Source organism: Eubalaena glacialis, chromosome 6 (genome assembly GCF_028564815.1).
Source record: "Eubalaena glacialis isolate mEubGla1 chromosome 6, mEubGla1.1.hap2.+ XY, whole genome shotgun sequence".
Taxonomy (NCBI): domain Eukaryota; kingdom Metazoa; phylum Chordata; class Mammalia; order Artiodactyla; family Balaenidae; genus Eubalaena; species Eubalaena glacialis.
In genome coordinates, this window is record NC_083721.1 from 12,459,790 (window position 1) to 12,473,865 (window position 14,076).

The 14,076-nt window shown below is 37.4% G+C and overlaps 1 protein-coding gene across 1 annotated transcript in view; it reads left to right on the top strand.

The window, feature by feature from the left end:
- SYNJ1 (synaptojanin 1) overlaps nucleotides 1-13,678 on the top strand; it is an 83,981-nt gene extending 70,303 nt beyond the window's left edge. Inside the window, exons 24-28 of the mRNA XM_061193992.1 lie at nucleotides 270-413; nucleotides 4,245-4,315; nucleotides 5,960-6,068; nucleotides 6,334-6,551; nucleotides 12,427-13,678. Coding sequence (XP_061049975.1) covers nucleotides 270-413; nucleotides 4,245-4,315; nucleotides 5,960-6,068; nucleotides 6,334-6,551; nucleotides 12,427-13,224 — 1,340 coding nt within the window. The 3' untranslated portion in view covers nucleotides 13,225-13,678. The remainder of the gene's footprint in view (nucleotides 1-269; nucleotides 414-4,244; nucleotides 4,316-5,959; nucleotides 6,069-6,333; nucleotides 6,552-12,426) is intronic.
- The last annotated feature ends 398 nt before the right edge of the window (nucleotides 13,679-14,076 follow it).

A 14,076-nucleotide genomic window follows, 5' to 3' on the forward strand; every position in this document is an offset into this window, starting at 1 on the left:
GTCTTAATAGGGCTGCTCGATAAATCTCCTTCAGCACCTGGGGCCTGGGTAAGAAGTCCACAGAGAGCTAGCCTGATTGCTCTCATGGTACCAAAGGGTAATGTAGTAGCAGAACTGCTTATGTTATTGATACCAGAAATGTGTGTCATTACACTGTAGTACAAATTTAGAAAATTAGCAAAATAATTTATCATACGCATATAGAAAGTACCTTTGTGCTCACATCCACTTGGAACGTGATCCTCTTACCTCAGGTACTTTTTCGGTAGGTTCTCCTGTTGACACTCTGCTAGCAACACAACTGCAGCAGAAAGATTCTTCCCAGCCCCTGGAACCCAAGCGGCCTCCCCCTCCCCGCCCGGTTGCTCCTCCTGTGCGTCCAGCCCCCCCACAAAGACCGCCTCCACCTGCAGGTAACAAACCGTTTTATTTCCATTTTTGCTCGATTTAAAATCTCCCTCCACTCTGTTTAAAAATGTTTTGCATGTTTCAAACTTCTAACTTCTAGATTTTACTGTTTCTCTATCACTGGTGCTATTTCCTCAGTTTTTCTCTAAAAAACGTGGTGGGTGTGACAGAACAGGGAAAAATATTGTTTCTCAACTAGATTCCTGTAACATGTCTTCAGAGCTGACCTTTTACAAGTGTGAAAGAAGGGTTTGTTTTGTTTTTGCTAATGGGGTTGTACTGATTTCTATAAAATGCATGATTAGAACTGAAGAACATACATATACTTATTTACTATAAAGTTTTAAATATTTGTTTAAATGTTCTTTTAAAATAAGTATAATGTTGTTTCTATTTAGAAGCATTTGCATTACATAATAGCTTTTTTATAGCACCAAGACATGAATATGTGGTTTCTACATGATATTTGACATCATGAATACTACAGTAAATCTTTGACATTTCAATTCTTTATTTAATGTCGTTTCCTTTCTGCTGCACATTCTCTTATGAACCATAAGGGGCTAGGAGTCCTGCACCTGCTAGAAAAGAATTTGGAGGTAACCATTTATATTTGTTGTAATGTATGGATCTTGGTTCATTAATTTTTTTGGAGTTTGATTCCTATAACTGAAAGACATTTTAGGTTTGTTTGATAAAAGTCAAAATGAATGACATTTATATGCCAAGTTAAAAATAGCTCCAAACTTCCATTATATTCCTGTTAAGTAAAAGATTAGAGCTTGGTTTTATTAGTGAATAGAATTAACAAGAGCTTCCATTTTCCAGATAGTCAGAGGTGAATTACTCATCAAGGCCTGATATACTTTTTCTTAATAAATACAGTCAATTTGGTTACAAAGATTTAATTCCCCCAAATCATACTACTTTCAAGAGTGATTCAGGCACAATGAATATAGAATGTTTCCCAAGTATTTGATTATATCAGATTGTATTAGAGCTCTAGTACATTCTCTTGCCAGTAGCCTGTGGATTAGCAAAGTGTTCTAGAAATGCAATTTAAAGTTAAAATAATTATCTGAAATATAGCTTTCATTTTGCATGGCTTTATCATAACTTGTCATAACATTCATGCCTCATTTTTAAAATGTAAGAACAATTTTCTTTTATATATTTCAATAAAGAAATTCTTACTAACACATGGGTCACTTTTTGTTAAAAGTGTAGTTTACTTGGTTTACATGAAAACTCACAGAGCGTAGTTGGAGGTATACATTTGACAAGCTTATTTAATCTAATTCTCAGGAAAGGCTGAGGCAAGATATTTCAGTCCCACAGAAGAGCTTTTACAAATCCAGTTTTAATATCATTAAGGCTCACTATACACATGCAGTTGGTCTCTTTCCACTCTAGCTGCCTAAGGACATTGCGGACCGACTCGTGTGTTGTTACAGATTGACTTTGCTGTGTGTAGATTTTAATGACTTTGTATAATAAGGGTAGCAAAGTTATTTCAGCACTGCGGCTTCTGCAAGATACTGCTGGAGTATAACTTTTCCATTGACTTACAGAAAACATTAATTTTTCCCGTTTCAAACTTGTGCTTTTATTTATAGTTTCATAATAGACTTTTATTTATTTTCTCCTTTAATTAGGAAAACAATCTATAGAAAATAAGTTAAATAAATTTGTGAAAAGTTATACATGTTAGCAACTCAGTGGCTTACTTAGAAATCTGATTTAATTTTTAAAAATCGCTTCTCTTCACAATTCTTTTGTAGACAATGTTTGCAGTGTATTTTTTTTAACCCTATAAACCAATAACTGCTTGAAGGCAATAAGCTGAGAGAAAGTAATTACAGTACTTTTAGGTTTTTTTTTTTTAAATAATTTATCGAAAACTAACTTCTCAGAGACTAATATAGTCTCATAGAGATTTCATATGAAATTGGAACCTTAAGATTTTTTTTCCTTTTTGACTGGCAAATATTGGAGCTTTTATTAGTGATTTAACACTGAATATAAAGAATGAGATGATCATAAAGCAAAGGCTTTCATTACACATATTTTTCAATTCCCTACTGCTAGTAATGTCAGATATAAAAAGCAAACTGTCCTTCTCTTTCATTCTAACTGTGGAAAGGGCCAGACTCAGCTTTGGGCCAGGCATCTAAAGTCACTTTGGTTTGTATTGATATCTTTGAAGAAATTTAAAACAGTGAAAGAACTTTTTTGCAAAAGTAAGCTTAGCTCAGAAATTGTTTTGTTTGCCTGCCTTTCATTCTGTGCTACGGGCCCTGAACAATATACAGCTTCTGTTCTTTCTCTAAAAAGGTATTGGAGCCCCTCCCAGTCCTGGGGTAGCTAGGCGAGAGATGGAAGGTAACAAGACTTTTGCATCATAGAAATGGATCTCTCGTCTTATTTCTAAATGTCAGCCCCTCCAGTGTTTAAAGGCATACCAAATCTTTTCTTGGTCCAACTGTAAACTCCCCCTCCCATCCTTATGTATACCTTGTAATTTTGTATTTTTTTTCTCTTTCCATTCTGTGTTGTATATAGTTTCTAATGGATGTCCATTTAATTTCCCCACAATTCTCATGTTGTTTTGAACTCTGTTTTGTATATATTTCATATATCCTTTGGATGTGAAATTATTGTACAATGTTATTTTAAGAAGAATGCCTTCAAAATTCTCTTCAGAATAAGTCAAATGTTTAGAAATGTACTATACTAACTCTGGAGTTTTAAAAATTAATAATTGTAATTAAACCTTATTAATTCAGGTCCAAGAATATAGTATTTTTTGGGTGATTTCAGATAACAGAAATGTTTTAATGTATAATGATGCTGAACTAAATTTGCTTAAAAGGCTATAAAAACTAGAAGCCATTCATTAAGATTATAGTTCTTAAAAAGCTGATGGATTACATACAACAATCACACTTGAATTTCCTTTCAAAAAGAATAAATATGAGATGCAGGCCTCAATAGTGTCCCCTACTCCTTTTGGCCCCAAAAGTAGTTTATTTCATTTCATCCTTTTGCTACCTTTCTAATGAGTTTGAGCCATGGTTTAATATTGTCTTGCATGAGGCAGATATTTGGTAATAAGATGTGCCGGTCTTCTACCTTCATCATAGGATTTTGCTATAGAAATCCCAAAGATCCCATCGTGAGATTCCTTTATCCATAATGACATCTACAGCGTGAAGCCCTGAAACAGTGCCATTAGGCGCCTCTTGTGTGACTCGGAAAATGTAGTGCTGTCTGTTTGCTCCGGAGCTGTTTGTCCACCAAGCTCTGGGAAACAGTGGGGCTGCATCTTGTGACCATCCCCCTAAGCTGACCATGTGTTTTCAAGGTTCACAGGAGAGAGCTCTGTTGGGAAAGTCACCTTAAAAGTGACCTTCTGAATGAGGTATCAGACCAAGTGCTAAGCTGGCTCCCATGAATGTCACTCTCAGTATCCTAATTTTTCTCTTTTTGGGGATATTTCCTTCAGAGCTCATAATACCCTTCATCATTATCTAAAGCAAAGTACTTTTGTTTCCATCTCATGCCCCCATTTCTGCTGGTAATGAAACAGAACAGCCAGCCAGTGTTATGCGATATGGCTTGATTGTTTACTCATGACTAATTTTTTTTTCCTTCCTGCTTCAAAGCACCCAAAAGCCCTGGAACGACACGGAAAGATAATATAGGTAAAAACATTTGAATTCAGCTTAACCTTAAAACTGGCCCGTGAATAGACACTTGGGATATAAGTACATGGTTTCTTGTTTCTTTATTTTTTTAAAAAAACTGAAATACATGGTGCGATGTCTTTGTTCCAGGACGCAACCAGCCTTCACCTCAAACAGGACTCACAGGCCCAGGACCTGCTGGATACAGTACAGCCAGACCGGTAGGCAGCACCTCGCCTGGGAGCCAGGAGGTCTAGGTTCTAGGTCCCAATTTGCTGCTAATGAAATGTGTTATCTTGAAGAAATCATGGGGCCTGTTAAGGCCCCAGTTTCCTCAACTCTAAAATGGGGAATTGCACTTGATGCTCTCCAAGGTACCTTTCAACACTAAGAGTATTTTAACATCCTCTTCAAAAGTAACTAAACATACTTCCTTATTTGAATAAAAGTGATACAATTAAGTAATTACAGTCGCTACATAAATATCTTAGAATATGTATATGAGGAAGTGATGTTTGGGGACAACTTTTTACATTATCTGAGTAATTCTTCAATCAGAAGGATTTTAAAATTAGATTTCAGAAAACCCATTTATGAGAGTCGGTCAACTAAAACTGGTTCTAAAGGTGTTAAAAGCAGGAGAGCAGATGGCATTGCAGTGCTTTTCCCTGTGTTGTGAATCTGTGGTTTTCTGCGTGTTTATCAGTGTTCTCTTATACACAGAATTATCCTCTTATTCACCCAAGTGAAAATTTTCTCTGGGATAGAACAAGTAACTTAAAGGAAAAAGAAAGAAAGAAAGAAAACAGAAACCAAGATCAGTCTAGTGGAGCCTGTTGGGAGGCCTCCAGCCGAAGAGTAAGAAGTGGGAACTGTTACTGTAACTGGAAATTAAGAAACTTCCGCTAATGAAACTACTTGTAATTTCTAAGAAATCCTCATAAGATTTATAAGATAGAAATACTTCGTTCTTTCTCTTGTAGCTTTCTATTTAACATCCAACCTAAAGGCCTTTTTCTATATATAATATCACACTCCAAAGTAAAATGTCTGTGGAATATACCTAAAGATAGCCATTACCCACTCTCCTTTTTTCCAAAGAAGGGGAAATTGCTATCCATCGATTCTACCACTTCCCACAAAGTACTTTCTTTATTTAATACTGTAAGAATAGGGAAGGAAAGTCAGAATTTTGTGAGATAACATTCATAACTTTTGCTTAAAATAAGGAGTATTGGGGGCTTAAAGTCTTCAGCAAACATGTGAAAATAGAAAAGACATTTTTCGCCAGTGTGTCTTCCAGTGTATTTATTTTAGCATATCGAGTAAGCCACTCAAGAGGTTTTACGTCTGTGTTTAAAAAAAAAGACCTCGGCATGGTTTTTCATAAGCCACTTAGTTACACAGTGTATGTCCCTCTCCACGTCCTCATGACCTGTAAGACCATCCCCGTCGCCCATTAAGGCAGCATTGCACAGGATGAAGAGCACGGCCCTGCAGCCAGTCAGACCTGAGTCTGGCTCCTGGCTCTACTTTCTAGCTCTGTGGCTTTGGGAAAGTTGTATATATTTCTTCATCTTCATTTATAATAGAGATGATAAAAGAATACCTACCTCTGAGGGCCATGTGGACAACGAAATGGAAATGCCTACACAGTGCTTAATTAACACAGCGCCTGGCACATAGTAAATAGTGGAAAATAAAAAGGAAGATCTTTAAAACTTATGACTATGGCTATAAATAGAGAGCCATTAAAATGACAAGAGGCTGAGGAAATGAGATGAGATGCAAAAGCAAATATTTTCACCAAATCTTATCTGTTGAAAATAAGTAAATATCTCAACGGTTACGTTTCCCATTTTTAGATTATTCCACCCCGTGCCGGAGTGATCAGCGCCCCCCAGAGCCATGCTCGGGTGTCTGCTGGGAGACTGACTCCTGAAAGCCAAAGCAAACCGTCAGAAGTACTGAAAGGTAGGCCCTGTATTAGAAACAGCAGTGCCGTTCTGTATTCTTTCCCTTTTTCCTTTTCTTTTTCTTTTCCTTTCTGCAGTCTCTCGCTTTTTACAGCTTACTCACATTGGGATAGCCTCCTGTCTTTCTTCATGCCACAAGAAATGAGGCTCCTTGGGGCCAGGGCTGGGCGGGACAGGGACTAGAATCTCGTACACTTCACTAAAGGAAGGATAAAAAGTGGTTTTCTAGAAAACACCTAACATCTGGAAGTGACTTTTTTTAGGGCCAGCTCTTCTTCCTGAACCACTGAAGCCTCAGGCCGCCCCTCCTGTGCAGCCTTCTCTGGCCCCGCCAGTTCAGCAGATGCGGGAGCCTCGTGTCCCGGTGGCCACACCTATGCCTCAGTCTGCCCCGCAGCCCAGCCTCGAAGCCGTCCCGCAGCCGCCCCCTCGGAGCAGGTCGTCCCACAGCTTGCCTTCTGAACCTTCAGTGCAGCCGCAGGTAAGTCCTGCCAGCCGGCAGAAGATCATCTGGATGCTTCTGTGAGGGTTTTGGCTTATTTTTTGTTTGTTTTGTTTTTCTGTTTTTCTTTTTTTATTGAGGTATATTTGATGCGTTTGGTATAGTCTTTGAACATACTTATTTTAATTATTAGCTTAAGAGATAAACAAATATGAGATTCACTTTTTAAAAATGTTTGTCTTTTGGTAGTAATCGCATGTTCAGATATGACTTCAACAGGCGAATGTCATTGGACATCTCAAACCAGTCACACAACAGATGCATGGTTTGGCTGTTTGAGGTTGGGTTTTTGTCTGTTTGTCTAACCTGTGGCCTGGATCAAGGGTTCTCAGAGAGTGACCCTAGATTAGGGATCTTTAAGGAATTCCAAGCAGCTCCCAGGCTGTTTTATCTTGTTAATGTTTAAAGTGTTGGTGACTTTCTGGTTTTTTTATGCATAATTTACTTTGGATAGTTAATGAATTAGGATGGACAATAATAATTTATTTTCTTATTGCTCACAGTTAATAAATTAGTTTTGGCTTTTACTTCCTGGAGAGAGAGGCAGTCAGATCAGTCCTGACCATTGGCAGTAGAGTTAATTTCCCGTAATCCTCTTATTCCTCCTGATGCCACACAGCTAGCTCTTTTCCGTGGTGGAGCCGGCACTGGGCTTCCTCAGGGATCTCTAACAGTTTCAGACACTATTGGATCAGTTTAGAAGTTTTGGGCGTGCAGCAGCAGGCTTATTCACCAAAGTAAAAACCATCAAAATAATGTTATCTCATGAGTGTCACACAGAAAACAGTGCCATTGCACTGTTGAGGATGCTGCAGATGTATAATAATTGTAGAAATCCTTCCAACAATAAATATCCATTATTTTCTCTCTGCCAATCGGCTTTTAGTGCATCATGAATTTTTCTTCTCATTTCCTTGTGAGGTGTACTATTGTATTTTTTTTTTTAAATGTAATTGGAGGGCAAGAAACTTTCAAAGTAGCTGTATCTTAGAGCTTTGTATTACTGTTTTAGGACAGAAAGTGATCATGAATTTCATAGTAAAAGTGAACCCTGATTCCTAAAACTCTATAAATGTTTTCTGTATTGAAAGTAGGTATGGTCCTCTGAGCAACTTCAGAAAGAACACACTTTAAGTAAGATTGCAATTCTCAGTAGAAAGTCATCTTATGACACAGAAATACCACAGGATGAATATTCCAATGACTGCCATATATCATTTTCTTAGGTCATTTTTCAACTTGTTTTGCTTTCTGATTTTCATTGGAATGGGTGTGGTAATTTGGTGACAGACAGCAAGCCCATGCTTTGTGTGTGGCTCAGTAGATTGTGTTCTTGACTCTTGTATTCTGTTCATCAAAACTATGAAAGATGTTTGTTTTAAATCTTCTATTTGCCTCAATCACTGATACCAAATTCCTCTGCACATTATATACACAGACACACTTTTCTTTTGGGGGAGTGGGGTCTTGTTCATGTGTAGACTGTCTTTGTGAAGGATCACAGAGTGGTTAGTTTCCTCCCTGGAGCTTAGAACGCTGAGGGGCCGGAAGGAAAGGGAAGTATTTTACCTTTTGTGCCTTTCGAACTTTGAACCATAAGAATAATACCTATTCAAAAAATAATAGACATTTAAAATTTTAAAAATCTTCTGTAGTGGCTATAAGTTGAAAAGGATGAGATAGTAAAATATGACATTTGATATTTTGGTGATAATATGAAATAGTCTTAGAATTGCACACTTAGTAATTTTTACAAGTCTTTATCAATTCTGCCAAAAATCTACAAGGTATTTAAAACATAAAAACACACATGACCCAGCTTTACTTTTTATTACTATTTAAGTGTCCTTTGATTCTATAATTCTATATAGAAAAGATTCTTCTAATTCATATGATTATGCAACATGTTATATATCCTTTACAAAATGTGAAAATGCCTCACCTGTCTGACTTCCAACATCTTAGTCATCTGATTATCAGCTAAAAACCAGAAGTCAGGAATCCAATAAGAAGTAAAATAATAGCATCATGGCTATACTATTAACGTGATAGCTGACAGTGAGGGAAGAGACCACGTAGAAAATCTCAGCATTCTGGATCAATTGAATACCATCCCTGTGTATCTTACTTAGTATAAACCCATTCCTATTTCCTATCCTGTGCCAAAGCTGATACATCAAGATCATCAGGAAAGCATTAAATTCAGGAGTCTCATGTTTCATAGCAGGAAACTATAGTAATACTTAATATATTTTAGAATGGTGTCTCTCTAAATTGTCAAAGTGAGTTTTGGTATTTTAAAATAAGGTGAGCTTTAAATATTGGGGAAGATTTGCTCAAACTGTTCCTTGAGAATACTGTAATTTTTAAAAGTACTGCTATATTATGAAAAGATTATGATTTCATTTTTAAACAACAAAAAGAGGATCCAGTTTCTTACCTTGTACCTTCCAGCTCATAAATTATGAAGTGAATTAATGATAGTATCACCCTTCAGAAAACCTGAGTAATATAGAACAAGCCTGGATCCTGACCATTTGTTAAATACCATTTTTCACTTTTTTGCCAAGTGATGCCATTTTGTACATTTTCTCTAATGATGATAAACCCACAGACTATCTTAAGGCTGTGTCCTACTCTTCTTGGGCTGCCATAACAAAATACCATAAACTGGGTGGCTCAAACAGTAGAAATCTGTTTTCTCACAGTTCTGGAGGCTGTAAGTCCGAGATCAAGATGCCACCGTGGTTGGGTTCTGGGCTGTTTTCCTGGCTTGCAGACAGCTGCCTTCTTGCTGTGTGCTCACATGGCCTTTCTTCGGTGCTTGCACGAGGAGAAAAAGAGCAAGCCCTCTGGTGTGTCTTCGCCTAAGGGTGCTAATTCCATCGTGAGGGCCCCACTCCCATGACCTCATCTAATGCCAGTTACCTCCCAAAGGCCCCATCTCCAAAGACCATCACTTTGCGGGTTAGGGCTTTCAACATATGAATTTGGGGTGGGGGGGCAACACAAACATTTCATCCATAACAGGCTGCTGAAAATATTTTAGAGCTTCCAAACCCTATTTGGAATATTATTTTTGGAATAACCACTTTGAACTAGTTAGTAATCAACCTCAGACAAAATTAAAGTTTGAACACTAATTCAACAATACATTTACAACAATACATTTTTCAGTCAAAATGACATAAGAAATTGGAATTGTCTCTTGATCTTATGCTATGACCTGCAAATATCACTGCTCTTAGATTTTGTATATAATATAGAAGAAAAAGTATTTTGAAGGCTGAATTGTTAGGGTTGTTGGTTGGTCTCCGATTGTCCTCCTAACTCTTTCCTTTGATGTCTGTGTTCCCTTTCTCAAAGCAGGAGCAACCATCAGGGTAACAGGTATTGGATTATTTCTCAATCTTATATGTGCTTTTCATCTGTCTTAGCACATTAGATGTATGAATCTTTTGCTTCATACATCTAAATTTTCACTCATTTTAAAAACCACCTGTCCACATTAATAAATTCTATTATCATACCATAAAACCTGCTTTTTTCCTTAGTATTTTGAATTTTTAGGAACCATTTTAGTTCTTGCTAATGCTTTCCCCTTTTTTTTGCTTTGTTTTTTATAAAAATTAACAAGACTAAGAAGTTTAACTTCAAGAAGGTAAGCTTTAGGTATATAGAAGTGTATTTGGCAAAACCAAATTGGTTCTTGGTTTTAACAATGGCATAATTACATAAATACAAAGTTCAATTTTTTTTCTTAGATTTCTTTTGGGAAATTAAAAAAAATAATTTTAGTAGCACAATTCTTTTTCGTAAGGAAGAATTGATGATTTACAAAGATGTAAGTTAACATAGCAGGATTGTTTAAGGGCCTTTCCAACACCCTTCTCTGTAAAAATACCATCATCATTAATGTCAAGTCATCACAAATCCTGCTTAGATATATATAAATTAATTCTAATGTAATGAATGATGGTGTGGCTCTCATTATAATTTCAAGTCTGATTGGGCAAAATGATCCTGTTCCTATCAAATTACCCTTTAACTTATTTTGAAAGAAAAAATTTTAATATATGAAAATAAAGATATTTAAATGTATAGCATTTATTTGGCAAGGGCCTACTATTCTAAGCTGTGCAAAGCATAAACTTCTTACTATAATGTCTATGTCGTGGACTCTTGTATCTACCATGGGAGAATTGGGGCCCAGGCCCAATCAAGTACTTCTGTTTTGTTATATGAACCATAAATAATCCAGACATTATTGGTAATGTAGAGCTAATTGTAATTTTATGATGTCTGTAATAAATTTGTCTCTCAAGTACTTTAATACACTTAGAATACAGTTTAGAATCTGTGACATGTTTCCTCTTCAATGTTGTACAAATTTATTGCCACATTAAGTTTAAAGAAAAATATATTTGTTTACTCAATTATAAAGTATGTTCTAGATCAGTTGAATAAAACAGATACTAGAGAGTGATTCACTTACGAAGTTATCCACACTGTTTCCTTTTGCAAATGAACAGCCTTCCCTATTCTTAAGCACCAAGTTACTGTTTCATAAGATGCAGTTACGTTTTATTGGGACTGCTGCTCTTTTTTCCAACATATTTCATGAATGTTTAGTTATTTGCTTTAACAACGATCTAAATTCATTTTGGGTCGTGCTCTGTTTTGTTACGTTGCAAGTCTTGAGCTAAAATTCTCCCTCCCCTGTCCTTTTCAACCCAAAGGTTTGTTTTCTTACCTTTAATTTGGCATAAATATCCAAGTCATCTACCTAGTTTTAATAATTATGTAGGTTTTTAAAAATTATTAAAATGAAGTTCCTGATGAGCCAATTTTCTCATAAGGCCAGGCCCCCAGTTCTGTTTCCCGTAGGGAAAGTTGGCCGTGCTCAGTCCCACAGCCATGCTCCGCTCCAGCCGGCTTCTTTGTGAAGTAGGCACACAGGGCAGATTTTTCATGACTGTGAAGTAATTCCGACCCCTCCTCCTGCCAGTAACAGTTCACAGCCAACTCTGTCACGTAGAGAGGACTGTGCACCCTCTGGGCACAGCTTCATTTTGGTTTAAGAATTAATATACCAAATAGAAAATGGGACTCCCCCCGCCACCCCGTTTTAAACAATCATTGCATTTGATTGTTAACAAACATATCTGTTTTGGAACATTTTTACAAGATGAAGGAAGGTCAGTTAAGGAATATTGTCACGTTATTCACAGAGTTTATCCTGCAAAGGAGAACTTACATTAAAAAGTAAAGAATGCCTTGGAAATTTATTTATCCAAGTAGAAAAGGAAAAGATGTGTTGTTTTCAGCTGAGGAATACAAATATACTCATAAAATTAATTTTCATCCATAAAGTTGAATTTCCATATTTAAATCTCAATGAAAATATATTTAAAAGAACAGTGAAACCACATCATCATCATAGATGGGTGCGGGAAGTTTATTTATAGAGATTTCGCATAAGTTCTAAAGATGGATTTCTTCAGTTTGTGTGAACATCTGATAGAACTGGGCATGAGCGAAACTCATCTGCTAATTCTGTACGGTTCTCCATTTTACCGTGTCAATACTTGCATGGATAAGATAAGCTCTATTTAATAAAAGGACTTATTTATTTAGTAGGGAGTTTTTAAAAAATAATATTTTAGCTGTGTTATCTTACTTAAACCACCGGAGTAACAAGCCACACAAAGCTGCTTTTTATTTTCTAAATTTGTATACTTCCCCATCCCCCCCCCCCAAAATGAAGAATAATTGAGACAGGAAGACTAGGGGGGTATTCAAAGTAAATATATTGCTTTTTGGTTGATTATTCAGTGCTCTCTCTCTTCTCCAGGTAAAAACAAACGGAGTCTCTGCCATCAGACTGGACTCGCCATTAAAGACTGACCCATTTGAAGACCTGTCATTGAACCTGCTTGCTGTATCAAAGGCTCAGCCATCTGTTCAAACCCCAGACCCAAAGGGGTTGATTTCATTGCCTTCTGCAACCCCAAGTAACATGAATACTTTGAGTTCTGTAAGCTGCATGCTGACAATGCCTCCAATTCCAGCCCGGAGTAAATCCCAGGAAAACACGCGATGTTCTCCAAACCCATTCATTGAGAGCTCGAGCAGCACAAATCCGTTCACCGACAGGACTGCCGCTCCCAGAAACCCCTTTAGAGCTGAATCTCAAGCATCAGAGGCCACTTCGTGGTTCTCCAAAGAAGAGCCCGTTGCTCAGAGTCCTTTCCCTTCTCCGAAGCCTCCCGGACAGAACAGCAGCAAGCCTTCATCTTCACTGGGTGGCTTTGAGGACAGTTTTGACCCGCAGGGCCCACCTACGTTAAAAAGCAGCAACCCAAAAGGATGGGTAACCTTCGAGGAAGAAGAGGACTTTGGTGTGACAGGAAAGTCAAGGTCCACTTGTCCAGACCTACTGGGTGATCAGCCGAGTTCATCTTCTGGCTCCAAGGTGACCTTTAGTGATGACTGGAATAAAGGTACCAGTGTCTCTTTCTGTGTGTTGCCAGCAAGAAGACCACCTCCGCCTCCTGCCCCTCTGCTCCCACCTGGCACCACCCCTCCAGCAGACCCTTTCACAGCCTTGGCCTCTAAGGCATCACCCACGCTAGACTTTACAGAAAGATAATGTTCTACAGTAGAAAGCAGTTGTTTTTTTAGTTTTGGCAGGGTAGAGCCAAAAGAATTGGGCATTCGTTATTCATTATGTGCAATAAGTAATTGTTAAGTGCACTGATGTTGTCATGAAATACCACTATTTAATGTGTAGAAAGTTGGAATATGTGTATATTGGAAATAAGGAAAAATCTTTCCCATTATTAACTGGAATTTTGGTGTGTTTCTGTTTGGATAAATACGAGAGAGTAGAAGCCATAAAAAGTGCTCGAAACTACTTTAGAAAATAGTCCTTATTCAGAAATTCTTTGTCAGTCTCCTTTACAGAATCTCAAAAAGCCCAAACAACTTCTAGCTGACATTACTGCCAGCCCCTTTCGTACTTGTTAAAAATTGGTATTTATAAGTATTTACCAAAGAGCTGTCAAACTTATACTGAAACAGAATTTAGAAAGACATTGCTTAAAGAAAAAAAAAATGTGTATACACACACACACACACACAAATATATACACTTACATATTTGTAAAACACATAACTAATTCTAAATCAGACCAAATTTTTACCTAAAAATTAGAACATAGTTCTTCTTTCAATATTTCATTATCTAAAGGATGGCTGAAAATGAAATCTGGACATTTCATTACTTTTCTTTCTAAAACTAGAATGATCTCACTAGGGAACCACTATCGACCACCGTTCCACACCCACCCCCGTCTGACACGCACACCGCGCACACCCTCGTTACTTGCCACTCCAGCAGGTCCGCCGGCTTTTCCGGGGGAGGAGCTTCTTGCAGCCGGAAGCGGCGTAGTGTGTGGTTACAGTCGGTCACGTGGGCAGACACCCTCGGCCCTTTCAAAAA